Below are 26,586 nucleotides of genomic sequence, written 5' to 3' on the forward strand. Positions count from 1 at the left end.
CAGGGTGATGGCTGATGACCTCACCGCTCTGTGCACAGAGTGAAGCAGGAGCCTAACTGTCGGATTCTATCTCAATCTGACCAAAAGGTGGATGAATATGGCGTAGGGGGATCTAGTATCCTGTGAAAGCACGGACAAGATTTTCAGGTATTTTAACATATACTTCATTTTAAAAATGCTGGATTTTTCCACTGCACGCTACAAGGATTCTATTAATAGCAATATTCTGGTGACAGTTGTTATATTTTTCTAGCTTCTCTTATTGCGCACCGTGTTTGTGTGTTTAATTTAGAAGTTATTATCTTTGCTTTGTTAATTCCCTGCAACAGCCACCTGTGTTTAATTAAAGTTAGATTAACCCCTTAACTACCAGGGCTTTATTGAGATACAACACATTTGTGATCAAGGCCTCTGGCATTTTTGCCATGCATTCATTCTACCACAATTCCCTCCTCTCTGTTTAATTGCACCCATATATATTATATACTATTTTTAAAGGAGGTATATGGCTTTCTTTTCATCCCCTATATGTATACATAATGCTATATTAAATAGGAAAAAAATATTTTTTTTTAAATAGGGGGGGTTAAAATTAAACTATTTTCACTTTTACGTGCAAGTAAAGAAAACTCAAAACAGATTCACTAATTAGTCCTGATTAATAGAATGCCCAATATGTCTAGGATTTCAATTATTTATTTAAAAGTTATAAAACAAATACTGCAATGAATGAATTACAGTTTTAAAGCTAAACCTTTGCAAAATTTGACATGCTGAGATTATAACTGGAATAGTAGACACATACCGCAGGCTTTGTAATTAAGAGCGTTTTGACACTTTTCATTTAACCATTTTATCACAAACCTAGGTTGAATTAGTTAATTTTTTCGGGGTTTTTTTCAACAACAAAAAAAATGATTTTGGGGAAATTCACAGACCAAACATGTCTCACTACTGCACAACAGTAGTTGCTATTGTTATCAAATACAATGATACGCCACATGTATACATTTTCCCCTAATCCTGCCAATAACCCAACCCTTAATGCAACCTTTTATGTATGAAGGCACTTAAAGAGAAACCCATACATTACAGTGTAATGTAAATTCAAGGTTTTGTTTTGGTTCAGAATGTGGATGATTGCCTCCGTCCTTAAGGGGTTAAGATGATAGGGTATTTTGTTACATTTGAACAATTGTAATAAATTTTTGTACTTTGCATTTGCCACACAAGAAAGATCAGAATTAAATTTTTTTAGTATATGTAGAAAACATTTAATAAAGCCAAACAATCCATGTTCTAAAAATGCACCATATAAAATGATATCTAAAAATATACAGTTGATAGAAAAACATTTTTTGAAAACCATTAAAAAACAGCCCTGCCCCCCTTGTGTAATATGCCCAATGGGTAATTCACCTAACCGATATGACAATTACTACACAATACCATCATATAACAAACTGACTGCCATTTACAGGGCTATTCACTGATGTATGGATTACCAGGAACTCACGGTGAATTACAAATCTAAGGCCGAATTAGCAGAATCTGAAATATTATGCAATGTAGCTATGTTTTACATTGACCTACAGTTTGAAATTTACTGTGAATTTGTGGCAATCCACACATTGATTAATAATAATGATAATATAGGAACAACAAGATTAAGACATGGAGTTGATTTACAAAATGTATGTTGTTCATCACATCCCCTTGTAAGCAAGTGACAGGAATTGTGCTTTCTGCCTTCAGCTCCTGCATTGCCAATAATAGATCACTTTCTAATATACATGAATTCAATGTGTTGAAAATAAATATATATAGTATGATTTTTTCTGATCATAACAAAGTACCAAGGATTATGTGTTTGTATTTAGAGAACTGACTGTTAAGTGGGCTCCTCCAGGTGTTATAGTATAAGGTAATCCTGGCCAATCTTGGACATATGGTCAACCAAGTAAGCATGACTGCTTTAGTCCGTCTGGGCCAACTTGGTGTATATCTGAATCACCAGCTGTCAGTCCAATCGTACACACGTGTATATTATTTTATATTGTCCCAAATTTTGTTTTGAATCTAGCTTCTTGAAATCCCTGAGAAGTTACTTAAAAGATTGGTCCTGTCTCACAGGCACTGGGACACGGGTCATTGGAAAGACGAAGACTTATCTAGCTTCTAAACAGTCAGGAAGATGAAAAAGTCTCATAGTGGTTTCCGCTTGAAGCCAAGAACAGCGATGAAGACAATGATTTCTGTGAGGGCTGGTAGAACGCTGAAAATGGAGAGAACAAAGGGACAAATGAGTGGACAGGAAGAGGCATTGGTCTACCCAACATCGTTACCTGTTTGGTAACCTATTGTGATCCTGTCCCCATTTAGATACTTTTCTTACATCAGCCAGCCACACTGTGTTTTTCCCTCCCTCGTTATGTACCTGCAGAAACCAAAGATATACCAATAGGAGGTGCACTCCCATTTCTGGGAGACAAACAGGGACAAGCTGACAGAGGCTGCACAGTGAACGGCCACCGCTGAGGAGAGGCACATTAAGGAAATAAACAACCAAATACTGGCTTCTTGGAACAGTATCTAGGAGTAAGGAGTAGGAAAGAAAGCAAGACAAAGAGAGGAAAACAAGAGGAAAGAATGAAAATGCACTCATCCTCTAGTGTTTAGAACTCACCTGCACAGTGCCATAATCCACCAATACACAGAACAAGACCAGGCCTCAAAAAGGAAGAAAAGGAGGGCAACGCTGGCACTGGCATGAGCTCCCACAGCTTGACCACACATGATATGGTTAGGGAGGTAACAACATATTTTTTTTCTCTATGTCTCATCAATCACACAGTCAATAACAGAACAGATGTCTCGTTTTCCTCCACTCACTCAACAGATTAGTCTCGCAGGCCATGAATAGGATAAACTCTGCTAAGTCTCTCAAACGCACACTTAATCCTCAAATGAAGAACTTCATAGGAAATATTGGTTGCAATACATTAGTAGTCCAGATCAGCTGCAAATTCGGCAGCAACCTGAAGATGTCAGTATATCACCAGAAACAGGAGGAATATCTTTATAGGAGGGAGACTTGTTAACCAGGGAAACTGCATATATGACGTAGAATTTTAGGCAAGCATAGCATTTTATGTCACTAATATTCGATTGTTTGAACTAATTCGAAGTTATTCACAAACTGCCTTTAAAGAGGCCAACACTCACTAAGGAAATACATCGTTTGTGAAAGTGCTGAATGTCCAATCCATTTAGCTTAAAGAGATACTGTAACCACCAAAACAACCTGAGCTTAATTAAGTGGTTTTAGTGTATAGATCAAGCCCCTGAAGTCTCACTAGGAGATACATCACTTTTGTTTCTGTTTATGCGGGCTTAGCAAGTCAACATCAAAAACATAGTTTCATTTTTACCTCCTGCTCTGTTCATTTCATTTTAGTCACTCACAGTAGGCTCCTGCAGGCTATACACAGGGCAGGAGATAAGAAATTCTGAATTTAACAGACTGAGCAATAAAAGGAAGTTTAAACATCAGATCTCTTTACAGGAAATATGGAGGGAGACTGTGTAGGTCACATGCAGGTAGGTGTGAACATGGCTGCATAAACAAAGCAAAATAACTCCTAAATAGCAGATAATTTACTGGTTAGACTGCAAGGGCATTATCTATACACCAAAACCCCACTATTAGGCTTAAATAGTTTTGATGCTTCTAGTGTCACTTTTACAATGCGGAACCTTCTTTGAATGGTGTTGTTTTAGCTGTAGAGTTTTAGAACTTGCAGGACTGTTCACTAAATCCTTGGCCTTTTTAGCCTCAGTGTTGCCATTTGAATGCATGCTGGTGTATGCAGTGTAGCAGGGAGAACGGTTTTACTCTAGATGCCCCACTGGGGGTGTAGCAATGACAGCCGATATGGTCAGAACATAGGAGATCTTTAATTAAACAGAGAAAGTCAGTGTTAGTTCCACCTTATATATTTTAGCCAATTACCAACAGTTTTCAGTTCAGCACATCCAACATTTTACTGGATTAACCCATATTATCCTAAACTACAGATTTCCATTTTGGAAATCTACTCAAAAAACATAAAACGGTATGTCATCACACGAAATAAGCGCGTCACAGACAATCACACCAAAATACAGCATTAATACCCACATTCAGTTTTAGGACCTGAAATTCATTATATGTGTCTGAAAGGATACACAGTAGACTTTGTGTGTTGTTAAACATTGAAATTCCAGAGAGAAAACCAGCAAACTCGATGACAAACATCCCCAATGTAACAGAGAGAGCAACAATCAACCTGTGGAGGAAAACAAAAGTGAAAACTTTCTCCCATCCAAATCGTAGGAGTTAATTGTGCCTGGCGCAGAATGGTGAAGCACATCCTAAGTATTTAATACTCTTGAAAAAGGCTTTAAAGTGCGAAACGCGTTGCGTTAGATGCTCTGTCTGTTTTTATCTATCACACATTTTTAGGACTGTTCCAAGTTGCTTTTTAAAGTGTGAGTGTAATTTACAGTGACCTCACATAGGAAACAAATGTGTTACACAGATTTGTACTATGAGCACTTTCGTTCTTTCCTATTGATCCTAAAGAAAATTGGATCTGAATAGTGCCTTTTTGGGACACAGAGCATTAAAAGTCCAATATCATTAATTAGAGCGGTGACTTGGTATCCTGTCTGGTTACTGATATTGGTAGGCATTACAATACTATTGATTGCTCTCTCCAATATGCAAGTGCTTTATACACTTTGGTATACAGTAATATGACTCTTTGAACCTCTCCTTAAAAATAAGCTCCTTAGTTCGCAGTGCCTTCTGTGTTATTCTGTTACCCTGCAGGGGAAGGAAGTGGGACAATCTCACAATGCCCTCAATCTCAATTATTTAATTTGAAACTTACTCTGTATCTCGAGAAGAAAATTCCTGTTGTGTGTAAGTGACAGGAAGACAAGCAAGGACATTATTCTCCTACAAAATAAAACACACACAAGTTATTTCAAGTTAATCTGACCGACCCTCAGATGTACAAATAAGTAACAGATAGCTCAGATGGCTTTCAGATTATATGAAAGTGGACAAATAGCACAGACTGTACTCTCACTGTATATGCATTGTACTTCACTCTGTCCCCTCTCTGTATATTTTTTATCATCATTTATAGAACCAACATTTGGAAGGTTTGAAATTATACAATAGGCTTGTTTACCGAGTACTTTCTAGAAACAAATAACATTGAGGTGAAGAAGACCCTGCTCGGAAGAGCTTATAGAAGGTATAGGTCTTTCTGTATATACAGGTGATAGCTCAATCTGTCCTCTCTCTGTATATACAGTGATAGATAGCTCAGTCTGTCCTCTCTCTGTATATACAGCGATAGATGGCTCAGTCTGTCCTCTCTCTGTATATACAGTGATAGATAGCTCAGTCTGTCCTCTCTCTGTATATACAGCGATAGATGGCTCAGTCTGTCCTCTCTCTGTATATACAGTGATAGATAGCTCAGTCTGTCCTCTCTCTGTATATACAGCGATAGATAGCTCAGTCTGTCCTCTCTCTGTATATACAGTGATAGATAGCTCAGACTGTCCTCTCTCTGTATATACAGTGATAGATAGCTCAGTCTGTCCTCTCTCTGTATATACAGTGATAGATAGCTCAGTCTGTCCTCTCTCTGTATATACAGCGATAGATAGCTCAGTCTGTCCTCTCTCTGTATATACAGTGATAGATAGCTCAGTCTGTCCTCTCTCTGTATATACAGTGATAGATAGCTCAGTCTGTCCTCTCTCTGTATAAACAGTGATAGATAGCTCAGTCTGTCCTCTCTCTGTATATACAGCGATAGATAGCTCAGTCTGTCCTCTCTCTGTATATACAGTGATAGATAGCTCAGTCTGTCCTCTCTCTGTATATACAGCGATAGATAGCTCAGTCTGTCCTCTCTCTGTATATACAGCGATAGATAGCTCAGTCTGTCCTCTCTCTGTATATACAGTGATAGATAGCTCAGTCTGTCCTCTCTCTGTATATACAGTGATAGATAGCTCAGTCTGTCCTCTCTCTGTATATACAGTGATAGATAGCTCAGTCTGTCCTCTCTCTGTATATACAGTGACAGATAGCTCAGTCTGTCCTCTCTCTGTATATACAGTGATAGATAGCTCAGTCTGTCCTCTCTCTGTATATACAGTGACAGATAGCTCAGTCTGTCCTCTCTCTGTATATACAGCGATAGATAGCTCCGTATATCCTCTCTCTCTGAATACAAATAATAGACAGTTACCATTTAATGTAAATTAATTATACATTACAGATATCACTTACTCTTGACCAGAATATTGTAATGACTATAACTAGATGAGCAATCAGTGTGAGGAAACGAGAAGGGACCAAGCTACTGATGGCGGACATTCTCTAACCTGTGAAGAGAGAATGTAAGACACATTTATAAAATCATTTCAGTGGCTCCTTGGAAAGCATATAAATCACAGTATGTATAATACATGAAATATTGTTATAGTAATACAAAACGCAGCTCATATATTACCATATATATATATATATATATATATATATATATATATATATATATATATATATATATAATATAAAACAGATTGAAGGGAGTGATGAGAAGTGAGATAGAGAGATACACATACCCAGTCACTGTATAATACATTACATGCAGTATTATTATTATTATAACCCTGGGATATAAGGCCCATGTTATATCACACCCAGTCACTGTATAATACATTACATGCAGTATTATTATTATAACCCTGGGATATAAGGCCCATGTTATATCACACCCAGTCACTGTATAATACATTACATGCAGTGTTATTATAACCCTGGGATATAAGGCCCATGTTATATCACACCCAGTCACTGTATAATACATTACATGCAGTGTTATTATAACCCTGGGATATAAGGCCCATGTTATATCACACCCAGTCACTGTATATAATACATTACATGCAGTGTTATTATAACCCTGGGATATAAGGCCCATGTTATATCACACCCAGTCACTGTATATAATACATTACATGCAGTGTTATTATAACCCTGGGATATAAGGCCCATGTTATATCACACCCAGTCACTGTATATAATACATTACATGCAGTGTTATTATAACCCTGGGATATAAGGCCCATGTTATATCACACCCAGTCACTGTATATAATACATTACATGCAGTATTATTATAACCCTGGGATATAAGACCCATGTTATATCACACCCAGTCACTGTATAATTGTAGCGGTACTTACCCTTTCCAGGGGACGGCAGGGGTCCTCTGTTCGAGGCTCATCCGACGGCTGTAACAGGAAGGAGGGCAGTGACCGCGAGAAGCGGTCACGTGTCCCGCCTAACTCTAAGAGCGCGCCACAGGTCTCGGGCACGCTCTTAACCCCTTAAGGACAAATGACATGTGTGACATGTCATGATTCCCTTTTATTCCAGAAGTTTGGTCCTTAAGGGGTTAAAGGGACAGTGGGAGCCTAAATTGAAAAAGGCATCCCATTGGTCCTTGTCATAACACACTCCCCATACACTTACCTTTTGGTCAATCAAAATAAATGTTTAAGTATATAAACTCACCTTTTTCCCTTAGTTCCTTGCCCTATCGTGGTTTCTGTTTCAGTTCCCTTTAGCGCTTGTTGTGTTCAGTTGTGTTCCTTCGTACTTGACCTTGGCTTTGTTTCTGACTACGTTATCTCTTTATCCTTATCTGTTCTGTTTGCCGGCTTGCTGTTTACTGTGTACCAGACCCCGGCTAGTCCTAGTTTATGCTGTCTCTTTATGCCCTTGACCTCGGATCGCTCCTGACTCTGTACTCCTCTCATATACGTCGAGTCCGGCCATTCTAAGGTCCGGTAGACGTTTCTCCCCTCTTTGTTGTCTTCTGTTGAGTTGAATCCTGCGTGTTGGGGTATATTTTCGTTACAATAATACATTACATGCAGTATTATTATAACCCTGGGATATAAGGCCCATGTTATATCACACCCAGTCACTGTATAATACATTACATGCAGTGTTATTATAACCCTGGTGTGGCAAAACTAGCCACTTTAAACTGTATTTTCGGAAATGTGTGCCTATAGCTTTAAGAACCAAGTGTATTTCTGCATAGTGTATTCCATGCGATCAATAGCGTTCGTATGCTGGCAGCATGAAAGCCACCAGCATTCATACAATAGTTTCACGAACAGTGAATTTCAACAATGTTCGTGAAACGAACAAACTTCCGAAGGGAGACCACACACAGGAGGTCATGTGGCTCCCATTAAGGATTGCAACATTGTTGCAATCAGTAATTAGAGAGATTCAGGGTGGCCGCCGTTCGGCTACCGACCACGCGGTAGTCGGCCATTTGGATCATTTGTTAGCCCAGCGGTATTTGGTCGTTGAGTGCCTGGAACTAAAATCGGCTACTCAATGGCACAAATACCGCTGGACTTCCAAGCCGTTCGGGAACCCCGGTCCTTCGGTAATGTGTTTCCCTAAGGTGAATCGGTAGTTTGAATGTAATTTAGAAATAATTTGTGTTTCGTGCAGGGTTCGGTTATTTATGCTGGGATCTGAGCGGTACTTTCACGAAATGTGCGCTCAGACCCCAGCTATCTACCGAACGTCCATTCGTTTAAATATAATGAATAGTGTAAAAGTTATGTATTTTCATGTGAAATATTGGTTCTGCTGTACGGAGGGATAATCCACTTAACTGTATATTCTAGTGGGAGTATCCCTCTCGTACAGCAGTGCATGATGGGAGAAATGTCCAGGTTGTTAAGTTCCCCATGTAGTCCCCTACTGTACAACCCCTGTAATGTCAGTAGGGAAACCCCTTGCACAGGGAATCCCATAAATACTGTGACCTGTGATTAAAAGCTCAGTTGACTCCCAGCCTATGTGTCGTCTAGTTCTTGGGAAGGAAGGATTCTTACAACGCTACCGGAATTATTGTATGCTGTATTCATTTGCATGGATTATTTTATGCTGTTCCTGTTACCCAGCGGAGATACTGTGGATTATACTACCTCTCCGCTACAATTGGTGGCAAGCGACGGGATTTAAACTACCCAGCAGAGCAACGTTCGGCAGAAATTAAAACTAATAGAGGAGAAGAAGCAGCAATTCGTGAGTTAGCCCATTCGGATGAACCCACGAACGGCCGGTAAATGGGAACGAATTATGCACTTTTAAAACGAAGCACTTTGAAAGAATTACTGGAGGCAAGAGGAGCAATAGCCAGCAACAGGGCAAAGGTGATACTAATCGCAGAACTAATGGAAGGAGACAGAGCAGCAGCTGCTGCAGCACCTCCAAGGGAGGAGGAGCCAAATGAATTTGAAAGAGAATACAGGAGCAGGGTGGCTCTACTTCCAACCATACCATCTGAAGAGATGGTCAGCAGGATTTTCGCAGATGTGCAGGAATACATCATGCTCCGAAGGACGCAGATGAACGATCAAGCGGGAGAAAGAGCCACGACGCCTTAACATTATTCCAGGGAAAACTAAAATCCCATACCAAGCCTTTAAGAGCTATTCAGAAGCTGACGGTGGTGTAGATGACTACCTACAGGATTTCGAGAGGTTATGCCAACTACACGACATCAGCGAGGCGGATCGGGTACCTCTACTAGCAGGGAAACTATCCGGTCGCGCAACCGAGGCGTACCGGGCCGTGCCAAATGAGGACAGCAGAGACTATGGCAAGGTGAAACAAGCCATTTTAGCCTGGTATGCGATTACCTCAGAGGCATACCGTTTAAAGTTTCGGGACATTAAAAAACCCACAAGAGACACCCACGTAGAATGGGCGCACCGCCTACAACGAGCTGCAAAGGGGTGGTTGGAAGCAATGGAGGACCTGTTCCAGTTAATGGTCATGGAACAGTTCTTCAACGGGATACCTTCCCACCTACAGAATTGGGTAAGGGACCGCAAGCCACAAACCCTGCAAGAGGCGGCCAAGCTGGCGGACGAGTTCCTAGACACCCAGAGGGACCAGAGCACCCAAAACCGACCCGTATATAGCCCTACACTGACGATATCAGCTGTGACCCCCACGATCCAGCCACGACCTGGGGTAAGCCAAAATGCTTACACCCCTAGGTACCCTGCACGTCCCCCAATTCGTTGTCACACCTGCAACCAGCAAGGGCATATCCAACTAGACTGTCCACGCAATCGACCCAGGCCCAGCTGGAATAATGCAGCACTGAGCAGCTGTACACTGTGTGCAAGCTGAACAGTATGGAGCACCTGAGACCGTCACTCCAAGGGAAGAACCGCTGGGGACGCTGCATGATAACTGACAAGGACATCGACAGGAGGTACATATGGAGGGGGAAAAGGTACAAGGACTTCGTGACTCTGGGGCTACCTTAACCCTGGTCCGGAACCATCTGGTACCTAAACACAATTTAACTGGAGACTGTGTTGCTGTACGGGTGGCAGGGGGAGCAATTTATAAAGTAGCTACTGCCAAAGTACATTTGAATTGGGGAGCGGGGCATGGAAATGTGGAGGTGGGGATGATGCAGGACCTACCCGCTGACGTCATTTTGGGCAACGACCTGGGGGAGCTGACTTCAGCTTTTGTTCTTCAAAACACTGTACAGGAGGCGTATCCGGTTGTGACCCGGCAGCGGGCCCGCACCACAGCTCCGCCTAACCACTCTGAGGCTCAGGTAAGCAATGTACCCCCCATGTCCAATGTCATGCCCTGGGCGTCCCCCCTAGAATTTGGTTCTAAAGTGGCCCTAGATCCCTCCCTGCAGATCTACAAAGATCGCATTAATAAAGACCAGGCAGGATTAGAAGGGGAGAGATACACTTGGGGCAAGGGGCTGCTGTATCGTCACGCAGAAAAGGTAGTGTCCGGATCCATACCCCTACCCATTAAACAATTAATAGTGCCTCGAAAGTATAGACTGGAGCTATTACGCATCGCCCATGACATTCCCCTGTCTGGGCACTTAGGGATCAGCCGTACTAAGCACAGGCTGACCCAGAACTTCTTCTGGCCAGGTATCTCACAGGACGTCAGGCGATATTGCCAGACCTGTGATACCTGCCAGAGGGTAGGGAAGAGGGGAGACTGATACAAAGCTCGGCTCCGTTCTCTTCCCATAATTGAGGAACCTTTCTGTAGGGTGGCGGTAGATATTATAGGACCCCTATCAAAACCCAGCCCCTCCGGCAAGAAATATGTCCTGACCGTGGTGGACTATGCCACCAGATACCCTGAAGCAGTGGCCTTGACGAATGTGCATGCAGAGACGGTAGCGGATGCCCTGATGCGAATATTTACCCGTGTGAGATTTCCCAAGGAAATTATTTCGGATAGGGGCACCCAGTTTACCGCCAAAGTCGCACAGCAACTCTGGAAGATATGTGGGGTACAGCAAATATTGAACTCCGCTTATCACCCCCAGTCTAATGGGCTCTGTGAACGGTTTAACGGAACACTTAAACAGATGATCCGTACGTTCATAGACACTCAGAAAGACTGGGAAAGGTTTTTACCCCACTTGCTATTTGCCTATAGGGAAGTACCTCAAGAATCCACCGGGTTCTCTCCGATCGAACTATTATTCGGGAGGAGAGTGAGGGGCCCCCTGGATTTAATTCGGGAACACTGGGAGGGAGAAGAGACTATTAACGGCACCCCCATCGTACCCTATGTGCTAGAGTTTAGGGATCGCCTGGAGGTGCTGACCCAGACCGTAGGCGACAACCTCCAGGCGGACCAACAACGGCAGCGCAGATGGTACGATAAGGGAGCCATGGACCGCAGCTTTCAGGTGGGGCAAAAGGTGCTAATTCTACGACCCATCCAAAGGACAAGCTGCAGGCTTCCTGGCAGGGCCCATACAAGGTGGTAGAGCAGATCTGTAATACCACTTATGTGATCGGTCCGGTCACAGGCGCGGGAGGCAAGCGCATGCTCCATGTGAACATGCTCAAACCATACCACGAGCGCACAGAAGAGGTAACCACGATCTGTGCACCTGCCACCAAAGATTACGATAATTTGCCACTCCCAGATCTCCTAGACCAAGAGGGCCAGAGCGGAGACCTGGGAGAAGTACAGTTAGGAGAGCGGCTAAACCCCTAGGAGCGAATCCAGGTCCAAAAACTAATCCAGGAAAAGGGAGCCACTTTTTCCAACCTACCTGGGTACACTCCGTTAGCCACTCACAAGGTAGAAACCCTAGACCAGACTCCCCTTTGCCAAACCCCTTATCGCATACCCGAATCAGTTAAAGAAAGTATGCGGAAGGAGATTGAGGAAATGCTGCAGTTAGGGGTGATAGAACATTCTGACAGCCCCTGGGCCTCCCCATTAGTACTAGTACCGAAACAGGACGGGGCGACCCGTTTCTGTGTGGACTACAAGAGGCTCAACGATAAAACGACCTCAGACGCTTACCCTATACCCCGGATAGACGAGCTCCTAGACAAAATGGCCAGGGGCCAGTACCTCACCACAATAGATCTGTGCAAAGGGTACTGGCAAATTCCGCTAGCCGAGGATGCCATCCCCAAGTCGGCATTTGTCACCCCGTTTGGCCTGTATCAGTTTAAGGTCATGCCATTCGGGATGAAAAATGCCCCGGCTACCTTTCAGAGGATGGTAGATCGGCTACTGGATGGGTTTCAGGAATATGCGTGCGCATACTTAGATGATATAGCCATTTTTAGCTACTCCTGGCCTGAACACCTGACCCGCATAGGAGCCGTATTGGACCGGATTAGGGAGTCCGGACTGACCTTAAAGCCCAGTAAGTGCCATATAGGAATGGCAGAAGTTCAATACTTAGGACACAGGGTAGGAAGCGGGCTACAGAAACCAGAGCCCGCTAAAATAGAGGCAGTAGCCAAGTGGCCAACACCCCGCACTAAAACACAGGTCCTCGCATTCCTGGGTACCGCAGGGTACTACAGGAAATATGTAGCTAACTACAGCACCCTAGCAAAACCCCTCACTGATTTAACCCGTAAAAACCTCCCCAAGATAGTAGTATGGGCCCCAGAGTGTGAACAGGCTTTCCAACAGCTCAAGACGGCGCTCATTAAATCACCTGTACTTTCTGCTCCTAATCCAACTAAACGCTTTCTCGTCCATACAGACGCTTCTATGTTTGGATTGGGAGCAGTACTGAGCCAAGTCGAAACAGATGGCGGCGAGCACCCAGTAGCTTATCTAAGCCGAAGACTTTACCCAGAGAAGTGAGCCACGCCGCCATTGAAAATGAGTGCCTGGCTGTGGTGTGGGCCCTCAAAAAGCTGCAACCCTATTTATATGGACAACCGTTTACATTACTCACAGATCACAGATCAGGAGACAATGCCAGGCTGTTGCGCTGGAGTTTGGCGCTGCAGCCTTTTGACTTTACAATCCACTACCGCCCTGGGAAACAAAATGGCAATGCTGACGGGTTATCCAGACAAACAGACATTTAACAGTGATCTGTGAGTACTCCTCCGGACATCCCCAAGCCGATCTGTTGGGATCAGACTGTGTATGCTGGCTTGGTTCTGGGGGAGCATTGTGGCAAAACTAGCCACTATAAACTGTATTTTCGGAAATGTGTGCCTATAGCTTTAAGAACCAAGTGTATTTCTGCATAGTGTATTCCATATGAACAATAGCGTTCGTATGCTGGTGGCATGAAAAACCTCCAGCATTCATACAATAGTTTCACGAACAGTGAATTTCAACACTGTTCGTGAAACTAACAAACTACCGAAGGGAGACCACACACAGGAGGTTGTGTGGCTCCCATTAAGGATTGCAACATTGTTGCAATCGGTAATTAGAGAGATTCGGGGTGGCCGCCGTTCGGCTACCGACCACGCGGCGGTCGGCCATCTTGGATCTTTTGTTAGCCCAGCGGTATTTGGTCGTCGAGCGCCTGGAACTAAAATCGGCTACTCGACGGCACGAATACCGCTGGACTTCCAAGCCGTTCAGGAGCCCCGGTCCTTCGGTAATGTGTTTCCCTAAGGTCAATCGGTAGTTTGAATGTAACTTAGAAATAATGTGTGTTTCGTGCGGCGTTTGGTTATTTATGCTGGGATCTGAGCGGTACTTTCACGAAATGTGCGCTCAGACCCCAGCTATCTACCTAATCTCAGACATACAGGGAGTGCAGAATTATTAGGCAAATTAGTATTTTGACCACATCATCCTCTTTATGCATGTTGTCTTACTCCAAGCTGTATAGACTTGAAAGCCTACTACCAATTAAGCATATTAGGTGATGTGCATCTCTGTAATGAGAAGGGGTGTGGTCTAATGACATCAACACCCTATAGGTGTGCATAATTATTAGGCAACTTCCTTTCCTTTGGCAAAATGGGTCAAAAGAAGGACTTGACAGGCTCAGAAAAGTCAAAAATAGTGAGATATCTTGCAGAGGGATGCAGCACTCTTAAAATTGCAAAGCTTCTGAAGCGTGATCATCGAACAATCAAGCGTTTCATTCAAAATAGTCAACAGGGTCGCAAGAAGCGTGTGGAAAAACCAAGGCGCAAAATAACTGCCCATGAACTGAGAAAAGTCAAGCGTGCAGCTGCCAAGATGCCACTTGCCACCAGTTTGGCTATATTTCAGAGCTGCAAGCTGCATCACTGGAGTGCCCAAAAGCACAAGGTGTGCAATACTCAGAGACATGGCCAAGGTAAGAAAGGCTGAAAGACGACCACCACTGAACAAGACACACAAGCTGAAACGTCAAGACTGGGCCAAGAAATATCTCAAGACTGATTTTTCTAAGGTTTTATGGACTGATGAAATGAGAGTGAGTCTTGATGGGCCAGATGGATGGGCCCGTGGCTGGATTGGTAAAGGGCAGAGAGCTCCAGTCCGACTCAGACGCCAGCAAGGTGGAGGTGGAGTACTGGTTTGGGCTGGTATCATCAAAGATGAGCTTGTGGGGCCTGTTCGGGTTGAGGATGGAGTCAAGCTCAACTCCCAGTCCTACTGCCAGTTTCTGGAAGACACCTTCTTCAAGCAGTGGTACAGGAAGAAGTCTGCATCCTTCAAGAAAAACATGATTTTCATGCAGGACAATGCTCCATCACACGCGTCCAAGTACTCCACAGCGTGGCTGGCAAGAAAGGGTATAATAGAAGAAAATCTAATGACATGGCCTCCTTGTTCACCTGATCTGAACCCCATTGAGAACCTGTGGTCCATCATCAAATGTGAGATTTACAAGGAGGGAAAACAGTACACCTCTCTGAACAGTGTCTGGGAGGCTGTGGTTGCTTCTGCACGCAATGTTGATGGTGAACAGATCAAAACACTGACAGAATCCATGGATGGCAGGCTTTTGAGTGTCCTTGCAAAGAAAGGTGGCTATATTGGTCACTGATTTGTTTTTGAATGTCAGAAATGTATATTTGTGAATGTTGAGATGTTATATTGGTTTCACTGGTAAAAATAAATAATTGAAATGGGTATATATTTGTTTTTTGTTAAGTTGCCTAATAATTATGCACAGTAATAGTCACCTGCACACACAGATATCCCCCTAAAATAGCTATAACTAAAAACAAACTAAAAACTACTTCCAAAAATATTCAGCTTTGATATTAATGAGTTTTTTGGGTTCATTGAGAACATGGTTGTTGTTCAATAATAAAATTAATCCTCAAAAATACAAACTTGCCTAATAATTCTGCACTCCCTGTAGTTACCTGTCCCTGTTCCACTCTGCCACCACTTCCGTTGCCTGGCAACCAATGTACCGTTGCCTTAAAGGGACATTTCGCGAAGGATAGAGCTGACCAATCAGGTTGCGAAGCGCCACCCCTGAGGGTGGGGGGGACTTAGGTTTATGTCTCCAGAGTCTTTTAATTACATTATGTATTTTTTGAATGGATAGAAATTAAACTAAATAGCCGACTTACAAGGTCTAATTACATTAAATATATATATATATATATATATATATAAAAAAAAAGGACGCGGTTACTACAAAAAAAAAAATGTTGGCAGCGGTGGGATTCGAACCCACGCCTCCAGAGAGACTGGAGCCTAAATCCAGCGCCTTAGACCGCTCGGCCACGCTACCTTGCTGCTCTTTCTCGCTCACTGGGCAGGATCATGACTGACAGTGTGTGACGTCACTCAGCCACCTCTAATCAGTTTGAGATCATTATGTAGAGATTTATTTTTTTTTTCCTTTATATATAGTTATTATTATTAGTCACTGTATAATACATTACATGCAGTATTATTATTATAACCCTGGGATATAATTCCCATGTTATATCACACCCAGTCACTGTATAATACATTACATGCAGTATTATTATTATAACCCTGGGATATAAGGCCCATGTTATATCACACCCAGTCACTGTATAATACATTACATGCAGTGTTATTATAACCCTGGGATATAAGACCCATGTTTTATCACACCCAGTCACTGTATAATACATTACATGCAGTATTATTATAACCCTGGGATATAAGGCCCATGTTATATCACACCCAGTCACTGTATAATACATAACATGCAGTGTTATTATAACCGTGGGATATAAGGCCCATGTTATATCACTGTATAATACATTACATGCAGTATTATTATTATAACCCTGGGATATAAGGCCCATGTTATATCACACCCAGTCACTGTATAATACATTACATGCAGTATTATTATTATAACCCTGGGATATAAGGCCCATGTTATATCACACCCAGTCACTGTATGATACATTACATGCAGTATTATTATTATTATAACCCTGGGATATAAGGCCCATGTTATATCACACCCAGTCACTGTATAATACATTACATGCAGTATTATTATTATAACCCTGGGATATAAGGTCCATGTTATATCACACATTACATGCAGTGTTATTATAACCCTGGGATATAAGGCCCATGTTATATCACACCCAGTCACTGTATAATACATTACATGCAGTATTATTATTATAACCCTGGGATATAAGGCCCATGTTATATCACACCCAGTCACTGTATGATACATTACATGCAGTATTATTATTATAACCCTGGGATATAAGGTCCATGTTATATCACACCTAGTCACTGTATAATACATTACATGCAGTATTATTATTATAACCCTGGGATATAAGGTCCATGTTATATCACACCCAGTCACTGTATATAATACATTACATGCAGTATTATTATTATAACCCTGGGATATAAGGTCCATGTTATATCACACCCAGTCACTGTATAATACATTACATGCAGTATTATTATTATAACACTGGGATATAAGGCCCATGTTATATTACACCCAGTCACTGTATAATACATTACATGCAGTGTTATTATAACCCTGGGATATAAGACCCATGTTATATCACACCCAGTCACTGTATATAATACATTACATGCAGTATTATTATTATAACCCTGGGATATAAGACCCATGTTATATCACACCCAGTCACTGTATAATACATTACATGCAGTGTTATTATAACCCTGGGATATAAGACCCATGCTATATCACACATTACATGCAGTGTTATTATAACCCTGGGAGATAAGGCACATGTTATATCACACCCAGTCACTGTATAATACATTACATGCAGTATTATTATTATAACCCTGGGATATAAGGCCCATGTTATATCACACCCAGTCACTGTATATAATACATTACATGCAGTGTTATTATAACCCTGGGATATAAGGCCCATGTTATATCACACCCAGTCAATGTATAATACATTACATGCAATGTTATTATAACCCTGGGATATAAGACCCATGTTATATCACACCCAGTCACTGTATAATACATTACATGCAGTGTTATTATAACCCTGGGATATAAGGCCCATGTTATATCACACCCAGTCACTGTATAATACATAACATGCAGTGTTATTATAACCCTGGGATATAAGACCCATGTTATATTGATGTAGACTTATTAAAAAAAAACCTGTATTGAATTTTTGTACTAACTCCATTTTAACTTCACTTCATGACAGATTCTCCATTTTAACTACATTACATGACAGAATTTCCTAACAGCATTTAGTATAATGAATAGAGACTGTATTTTCTAGAAGGACATGACTAACACTGGACTTATTGAGTTCCTGTAACATGTAACAAAGTATAGCCAAGGCCATGAGAAAGCTGCTCTAATGAAATGTTCTTTTCATAAAAAAGAACCCTGAGCCTGATCACGAGTCTGACATCACTAACTACCCAAAATGACGCCCAAGCCCCCCTTCCCACCGAGTAAGCCTCGTGCTGGGTAAGATGGCGCTTGAGCCATCTGTCCACACCCGTGTCCAGAATAACGCCACCTCCCGGTGGGAGGACACCTTGCTAACCACTTAGTTCTTGAGCCAATTAATAATATTGATGGGTGGACATTGACATAACCACTTAACACTTAATCCAATTAATGATGTTTATTTACTGTTATCTTAATATGCAATGATGATGTAATTTTGCTCTTATAAGGGTCTGCGAACCCGCTTTTAATCAGATGCCATTAAATTTTCTCGAAGTGCTTTTAACCTGAACTCCGTGTGTCAGTGTGAACTTACTTCTGCGTATACGCAATTTAATCATCTCAGATTTGGACAGGAACAGATAGACATTTAAACATATTTGTTTATTTCTAAATTAATCTACATCAATATCACACCCAGTCACTGTATATAATACATTACATGCAGTGTTATTATAACCCTGGGATAGAAGGCCCATGTTATATCACACCCAGTCACTGTATAATACATTACATGCAGTATTATTATTATAACCCTGGGATATAAGACCCATGTTATATCACACCCAGCCACTGTATAATACATTAGATGCAGTATTATTATTATTATAACCCTGGGATATAAGGTCCATGTTATATCACACCCAGTCACTGTATATAATACATTACATGCAGTGTTATTATAACCCTGGGATATAAGGCCCATGTTATATCACACCCAGTCACTATATAATACATTACATGCAGTGTTATTATAACCCTGGGATATAAGACCCATGTTATATCACCCAGTCACTGTATAATACATTACATGCAGTGTTATTATAACCCTGGGATATAAGGCCCATGTTATATCACACCCAGTCACTGTATAATACATTACATGCAGTATTATTATTATTATAACCCTGGGATATAAGGCCCATGTTATATCACACCCAGTCACTGTATAATACATTACATGCAGTATTATTATTATAACCCTGGGATATAAGGTCCATGTTATATCACACCCAGTCACTGTATAATACATTACATGCAGTATTATTATTATAACCCTGGGATATAAGACCCATGTTATATCACACCCAGTCACTGTATAATACATTACATGCAGTATTATTATTATAACCCTGGGATATAAGGCCCATGTTATATCACACCCAGTCACTGTATATAATACATTACATGCAGTATTATTATTATAACCCTGGGATATAAGGCCCATGTTATATCACACCCAGTCACTGTATAATACATTACATGCAGTATTATTATTATAACCCTGGGATATAAGGCCCATGTTATATCACACCCAGTCACTGTATATAATACATTACATGCAGTATTATTATTATAACCCTGGGATATAATTCCCATGTTATATCACACCCAGTCACTGTATAATACATTACATGCAGTATTATTATTATAACCCTGGGATATAAGGCCCATGTTATATCACACCCAGTCACTGTATAATACATTACATGCAGTATTATTATAACCCTGGGATATAAGGCCCATGTTATATCACACCCAGTCACTGTATAATACATTACATGCAGTATTATTATTATAACCCTGGGATATAAGGCCCATGTTATATCACACCCAGTCACTGTATAATACATTACATGCAGTATTATTATTATAACCCTGGGATATAAGGCCCATGTTATATCACACCCAGTCACTGTATAATACATTACATGCAGTGTTATTATAACCCTGGGATATAAGGCCCATGTTATATCACACCCAGTCACTGTATAATACATTACATGCAGTGTTATTATAACCCTGGGATAGAAGGCCCATGTTATATCACACCCAGTCACTGTATAATACATTACATGCAGTATTATTATTATAACCCTGGGATATAAGGCCCATGTTATATCACACCCAGTCACTGTATAATACATTACATGCAGTGTTATTATAACCCTGGGATATAAGGCCCATGTTATATCACACCCAGTCACTGTATAATACATTACATGCAGTGTTATTATAACCCTGGGATATAAGGCCCATGTTATATCACACCCAGTCACTGTATAATACATTACATGCAGTGTTATTATAACCCTGGGATATAAGGCCCATGTTATATCACACCCAGTCACTGTATAATACATTACATGCAGTGTTATTATAACCCTGGGATAGAAGGCCCATGTTATATCACACCCAGTCACTGTATAATACATTACATGCAGTATTATTATTATAACCCTGGGATATAAGGTCCATGTTATATCACACCCAGTCACTGTATAATACATTACATGCAGTATTATTATTATAACCCTGGGATATAAGACCCATGTTATATCACACCCAGTCACTGTATAATACATTACATGCAGTATTATTATTATAACCCTGGGATATAAGGCCCATGTTATATCACACCCAGTCACTGTATATAACACATTACATGCAGTATTATTATTATAACCCTGGGATATAAGGCCCATGTTATATCACACCCAGTCACTGTATAATACATTACATGCAGTATTATTATTATAACCCTGGGATATAAGGCCCATGTTATATCACACCCAGTCACTGTATATAATACATTACATGCAGTATTATTATTATAACCCTGGGATATAATTCCCATGTTATATCACACCCAGTCACTGTATAATACATTACATGCAGTATTATTATTATAACCCTGGGATATAAGGCCCATGTTATATCACACCCAGTCACTGTATAATACATTACATGCAGTATTATTATAACCCTGGGATATAAGGCCCATGTTATATCACACCCAGTCACTGTATAATACATTACATGCAGTATTATTATTATAACCCTGGGATATAAGGCCCATGTTATATCACACCCAGTCACTGTATAATACATTACATGCAGTATTATTATTATAACCCTGGGATATAAGGCCCATGTTATATCACACCCAGTCACTGTATAATACATTACATGCAGTGTTATTATAACCCTGGGATATAAGGCCCATGTTATATCACACCCAGTCACTGTATAATACATTACATGCAGTGTTATTATAACCCTGGGATAGAAGGCCCATGTTATATCACACCCAGTCACTGTATAATACATTACATGCAGTATTATTATTATAACCCTGGGATATAAGGCCCATGTTATATCACACCCAGTCACTGTATAATACATTACATGCAGTGTTATTATAACCCTGGGATATAAGGCCCATGTTATATCACACCCAGTCACTGTATAATACATTACATGCAGTGTTATTATAACCCTGGGATATAAGGCCCATGTTATATCACACCCAGTCACTGTATAATACATTACATGCAGTGTTATTATAACCCTGGGATATAAGGCCCATGTTATATCACACCCAGTCACTGTATAATACATTACATGCAGTGTTATTATAACCCTGGGATAGAAGGCCCATGTTATATCACACCCAGTCACTGTATATAATACATTACATGCAGTATTATTATTATAACCCTGGGATATAAGACCCATGTTATATCACACCCAGTCACTGTATATAATACATTACATGCAGTGTTATTATAACCCTGGGATATAAGGCCCATGTTATATCACACCCAGTCACTGTATATAATACATTACATACAGTGTTATTATAACCCTGGGATATAAGGCCCATGTTATATCACACCCAGTAATCTCAGACATAGTTACCTGTCCCTGTTCCACTCTGCCACCACTTCCGTTGCCTGGCAACCAATGTACCGTTGCCTTAAAGGGACATCTCGCGAACGTTAGAGCTGACCAATCAGGTTGCGAAGCGTCATTACGCTCTGCGGGAGCTTGACGGCCATTTTCCTTCCTGGCAAAAGGGTAGAGGGTGAGGCCATTTAAAGTCTTAAGTTTATGTCTCCAGAGTCTTTTAATTACATTATGTATTTTCTGAATGGATAGAAATTAAACTAAATAGCCGACGTACAAGGTCTAATTACATTAAATATAAAAAAAAAAAAAAAAATTGACGCGGTTACTACAAACAAAAAATGCTTGGCAGCGGTGGGATTCGAACCCACGCCTCCAGAGAGACTGGAGCCTAAATCCAGCGCCTTAGACCGCTCGGCCACGCTACCTTGCTGCTCTTTCTCGCTCACTGGGCAGGATCATGACTGACAGCGTGTGACGTCACTCAGCCACCTCTAATCAGTTTGAGATCATTATGTAGAGTGGTTTTTTTTTTGTTTTTTTCTTTATATATAGTTATTATTATTAATATTAGTATTTCCAATTTAATAAGCAGAGCTTTACAGTAATAGAAAGTGTCCAATTTAACAAAACTGGAACAAAAGTTATCGAGGACCCTGATTAAACGAGATGCCAATCTGGACGAGGTGGGGTCGAGGACCCCAATTAAAGGACCACTCTAGGCACCCAGACCATTTCAGCTTAATGAAGTGGTCTGGGTGCCTGGTCCAGCTAGGATTAACCCTTTTTTCTATAAACATAATGGGTTAATCCAGTCTCTAGTGGCTGTTTCATTGACAGCCGCTAGAGGCGCTTCCGCGCTTCTCACTGTGATTTTCACAGTGAGAAGACGCCAGCGTCCATAGGAAAGCATTGAGAGCAAACATGCCCTTAGTCCATCCTCGTTGGTCAAAGTAAATCTCACATTTTACACCAAAATAGCTGAATTTGAAAAAAATTCAGTTATGTTTTAAATGTTATCTATAAATTCAAAATTCCCCTTTATTTTATTTGAAATTTACGACATACCTCTTGACATACGTCCCGAGTTCGGAATGATTTTCCTGAATCCAAGTTGCTATCCCAGCTGGCCGTCTGCTACACGTGCTGTGCAGCCCCATTAAGGCTACACCATGCACACTGCGCTGTTACAGCACTTTATGCTTGGGCTTTTAGCATAGTAAATTATTATAATTATTATAATATTCCTGCAATTGGGGATAAAAACAATACAGCAAAAAATGACCAATGCAAAAGGTACAGAGCCCTGCCCATGAGTTTACCATCCAAAGGTTAACATGGGGAGATGAGACAAGAGGTAGCAGAGAAATGTGTAGGTGATGGCAGAGAATTGTCTCTAATGGTCCACTTTCTGGGAATGCCAAGGAACTATATACAACGCAAGTGCATGATTGGAGGTGCATACCATGTGCTTTGTGCTGTTAGGGCACTAGAACACAGTCAGCCTTGAATTGGGCTGGCCAGGGAGGCTGTCAGTATTCTCTACCTTTATTAAATGGGCCGGCTCCTTTCCATACAGGAGCTCCCATTTTTTTATATATATATAGTATATATGTTTAAGTGAATGTATAAGCATGCATGGATGCCCTCTCTGATATTCGTACAGAGTTATACATACTCATTCCAAAACAAACACAGAGGCACTCATTTGCAGACACACAGACGTGAAACTACACAAAGATTCACCGACACGTATACACTGACACTCACATTCCCAGACATATGCTGCCACAAACACATTCACACACACTATGATACACATATAAACATACACTGTCAGATACAGACTCTCAGACACACAGTCAGATACACACACACATTCACAAACACACACAGTCAGATACACAGACACACCCTCAACATAAAAACACAAACACTACAACAAATCTCTATATGTATAAAGGTACGGGAGAGTGTGAGTGTGGCCTCCTGTATATATGTATAAAAGGTATGGGAGAGTGTGAGTGTGACCTCCTGTATATATGTATAAAGGTACGGGAGAGTGTGAGTGTGACCTCCTGTATATACGTATAAAGGTACGGGAGAGTATGAGTGTGACCTCCTGTATATACGTATAAAGGTACGGGAGAGTATGAGTGTGACCTCCTGTATATACGTATAAAGGTACGGGAGAGTGTGAGTGTGGCCTCCTGTATATATGTATAAAGGTACGGGAGAGTGTGAGTGTGGCCTCCTGTATATATGTATAAAGGTACGGGAGAGTGTGAGTGTGGCCTCCTGTATATATGTATAAAGGTACGGGAGAGTGTGAGTGTGGCCTCCTGTATATATGTATAAAGGTACGGGAGAGTGTGAGTGTGAGTGTGGCCTCCTGTATATATGTATAAAGGTACGGGAGAGTGTGAGTGTGGCCTCCTGTATATACGTATAAAGGTACGGGAGAGTGTGAGTGTAGCCTCCTGTATATATGTATAAAGGTACGGGAGAGTGTCAGTGTGACCTCCTGTGTATATGTATAAAGGTACTGGAGAGTGTGAGTGTGACCTCCTCAATATACGTATAAAGGTACGGGAGAGTGTGAGTGTGGCCTCCTGTATGTACGTATAAAAGGTACGGGAGAGTGTGAGTGTGGCCTCCTGTATATATGTATAAAGGTACGGGAGAGTGTGAGTGTGGCCTCCTGTATATATGTATAAAGGTACGGGAGAGTGTGAGTGTAGCCTCCTGTATATATGTATAGAGGTACGGGAGAGTGTCAGTGTGACCTCCTGTGTCTATGTATAAAGGTACTGGAGAGTGTGAGTGTGACCTCCTCAATATACGTATAAAGGTACGGAAGAGTGTGAGTGTGGCCTCCTGTATATATGTATAAAGGTACGGGAGAGTGTGAGTGTGACCTCCTGTATATATGTATAAAGGTACGGGAGAGTGTGAGTGTGGCCTCCTGTATATACGTATAAAGGTAAGGGAGAGTGTGAGTGTGACCTCCTGTATATATGTATAAAGGTACGGGAGAGTGTGAGTGTGGCCTCCTGTATATATGTATAAAGGTACGGGAGAGTGTGAGTGTGGCCTCCTGTATATATGTATAAAGGTACGGGAGAGTGTGAGTGTAGCCTCCTGTATATATGTATAAAGGTACGGGAGAGTGTCAGTGTGACCTCCTGTGTATATGTATAAAGGTACTGGAGAGTGTGAGTGTGACCTCCTCAATATATGTATAAAGGTACGGAAGAGTGTGAGTGTGGCCTCCTGTATATATGTATAAAGGTACGGGAGAGTGTGAGTGTGACCTCCTGTATATATGTATAAAGGTACGGGAGAGTGTGAGTGTGGCCTCCTGTATATATGTATAAAGGTACGGGAGAGTGTGAGTGTGGCCTCCTGTATATATGTATAAAGGTACGGGAGAGTGTGAGTGTGGCCTCCTGTATATATGTATAAAGGTACGGGAGATTGTGAGTGTAGCCTCCTGTATATATGTATAAAGGTACGGGAGAGTGTCAGTGTGACCTCCTGTGTATATGTATAAAGGTACTGGAGAGTGTGAGTGTGACCTCCTCAATATACGTATAAAAGGTACGGAAGAGTGTGAGTGTGGCCTCCTGTATGTACGTATAAAGGTACGGGAGAGTATGAGTGTGACCTCCTGTATATATGTATAAAGGTACGGGAGAGTGTGAGTGTGACCTCCTGTATATATGTATAAAGGTACGGGAGAGTGTGAGTGTGACCTCCTGTATATATGTATAAAGGTACGGAAGAGTGTGAGTGTGGCCTCCTGTATATACGTATAAAGGTACTGGAGAGTGTGAGTGTGGCCTCCTGTATATATGTATAAAGGTACGGGAGAGTGTGAGTGTAGCCTCCTGTATATATGTATAAAGGTACGGGAGAGTGTCAGTGTGACCTCCTGTGTATATGTATAAAGGTACTGGAGAGTGTGAGTGTGACCTCCTCAATATACGTATAAAGGTACGGGAGAGTGTGAGTGTAGCCTCCTGTATATATGTATAAAAGGTACGGGAGAGTGTGAGTGTGACCTCCTGTATATATGTATAAAGGTACGGGAGAGTGTGAGTGTGACCTCCTGTATATATGTATAAAGGTACGGGAGAGTGTGAGTGTGGCCTCCTGTATATATGTATAAAGGTACGGGAGAGTGAGTGTGGCCTCCTGTATATATGTATAAAGGTACGGGAGAGTGTGAGTGTGACCTCCTGTATAGACGGATGAAGGTCTAAGAACAGCCCCGCGCCCACTCACACCCTAACAGTTAAAGTGTCCCTCTTTTTACCTTTGACATGTTGGGAGATGTGTTAATGGCCGTATGATGGATGGGAAGTGGAAGGTTCAATGTGCAGCATTCACATCCTGCAGGGGATCCATTAGGTCACTGACTCCCCACATATGGAGTTACAATGTTGCAACAGGGCAGCACTTTTCAAGCACCGACCATCAGCTTTGAGAAGTAAAGTCAGTTCAGGAAACACTGGATTCTTTGGCAATACCAGAGCTGATTCAATTCAGGGTCAGCCCAGTTGAA

At 41.5% G+C, this 26,586-nt stretch overlaps 1 protein-coding gene and 2 non-coding genes across 5 annotated transcripts; all 3 read right to left on the reverse strand.

Moving 5' to 3' along the window:
• Positions 1 to 1,287: 1,287 nt before the first annotated feature.
• Positions 1,288 to 26,586, reverse strand: TMEM107 (transmembrane protein 107). Of its 3 annotated transcripts, none has more exons than XM_063446016.1 (6): positions 26,338 to 26,586; positions 6,359 to 6,453; positions 4,935 to 5,002; positions 4,228 to 4,328; positions 2,687 to 2,783; positions 1,288 to 2,275 (listed from the first exon to the last, which is right to left on the reverse strand). In XM_063446016.1, exons 2-6 carry the CDS (start codon positions 6,443 to 6,445, stop codon positions 2,206 to 2,208), a joined length of 423 nt encoding a protein of 140 aa, XP_063302086.1. In that variant the 5' UTR covers positions 6,446 to 6,453; positions 26,338 to 26,586; the 3' UTR covers positions 1,288 to 2,205. The 3 variants fall into 3 exon arrangements, with proteins under 3 accessions (XP_063302086.1, XP_063302085.1, XP_063302084.1); XM_063446015.1 differs by lacking the exons at positions 2,687 to 2,783; positions 26,338 to 26,586 and adding exons at positions 2,438 to 2,534; positions 15,769 to 15,824; XM_063446014.1 differs by lacking the exon at positions 26,338 to 26,586 and adding an exon at positions 15,769 to 15,824.
• On the reverse strand, positions 16,064 to 16,145 carry TRNAL-UAG (transfer RNA leucine (anticodon UAG)). The gene has a single exon. It is a non-coding gene; the product is annotated as a tRNA-Leu (tRNA).
• On the reverse strand, positions 22,366 to 22,447 carry TRNAL-UAG (transfer RNA leucine (anticodon UAG)). Its single transcript has one exon. It is a non-coding gene; the product is annotated as a tRNA-Leu (tRNA).

This window comes from Pelobates fuscus, chromosome 3 (assembly GCF_036172605.1).
Source record: "Pelobates fuscus isolate aPelFus1 chromosome 3, aPelFus1.pri, whole genome shotgun sequence".
In the NCBI taxonomy this organism is placed as follows: Eukaryota; Metazoa; Chordata; class Amphibia; order Anura; family Pelobatidae; genus Pelobates; species Pelobates fuscus.

Bases quoted from the DNA above. Each gene is read 5' to 3' on its own strand.
- TMEM107 (XM_063446016.1), bottom strand. From the start codon at position 6,445: ATGTCCGCCATCAGTAGCTTGGTCCCTTCTCGTTTCCTCACACTGATT. The intron at 2,784-4,227 runs GTATCCTTTCAG...TGTGTGGTCAAG, and splicing joins CAACACACAAAGTCTACTGT to CTGTGGGAGCTCATGCCAGT. The intron at 2,276-2,686 runs GTGAGTTCTAAA...CTCCATTTTCAG, and splicing joins TGGATTATGGCACTGTGCAG to CGTTCTACCAGCCCTCACAG.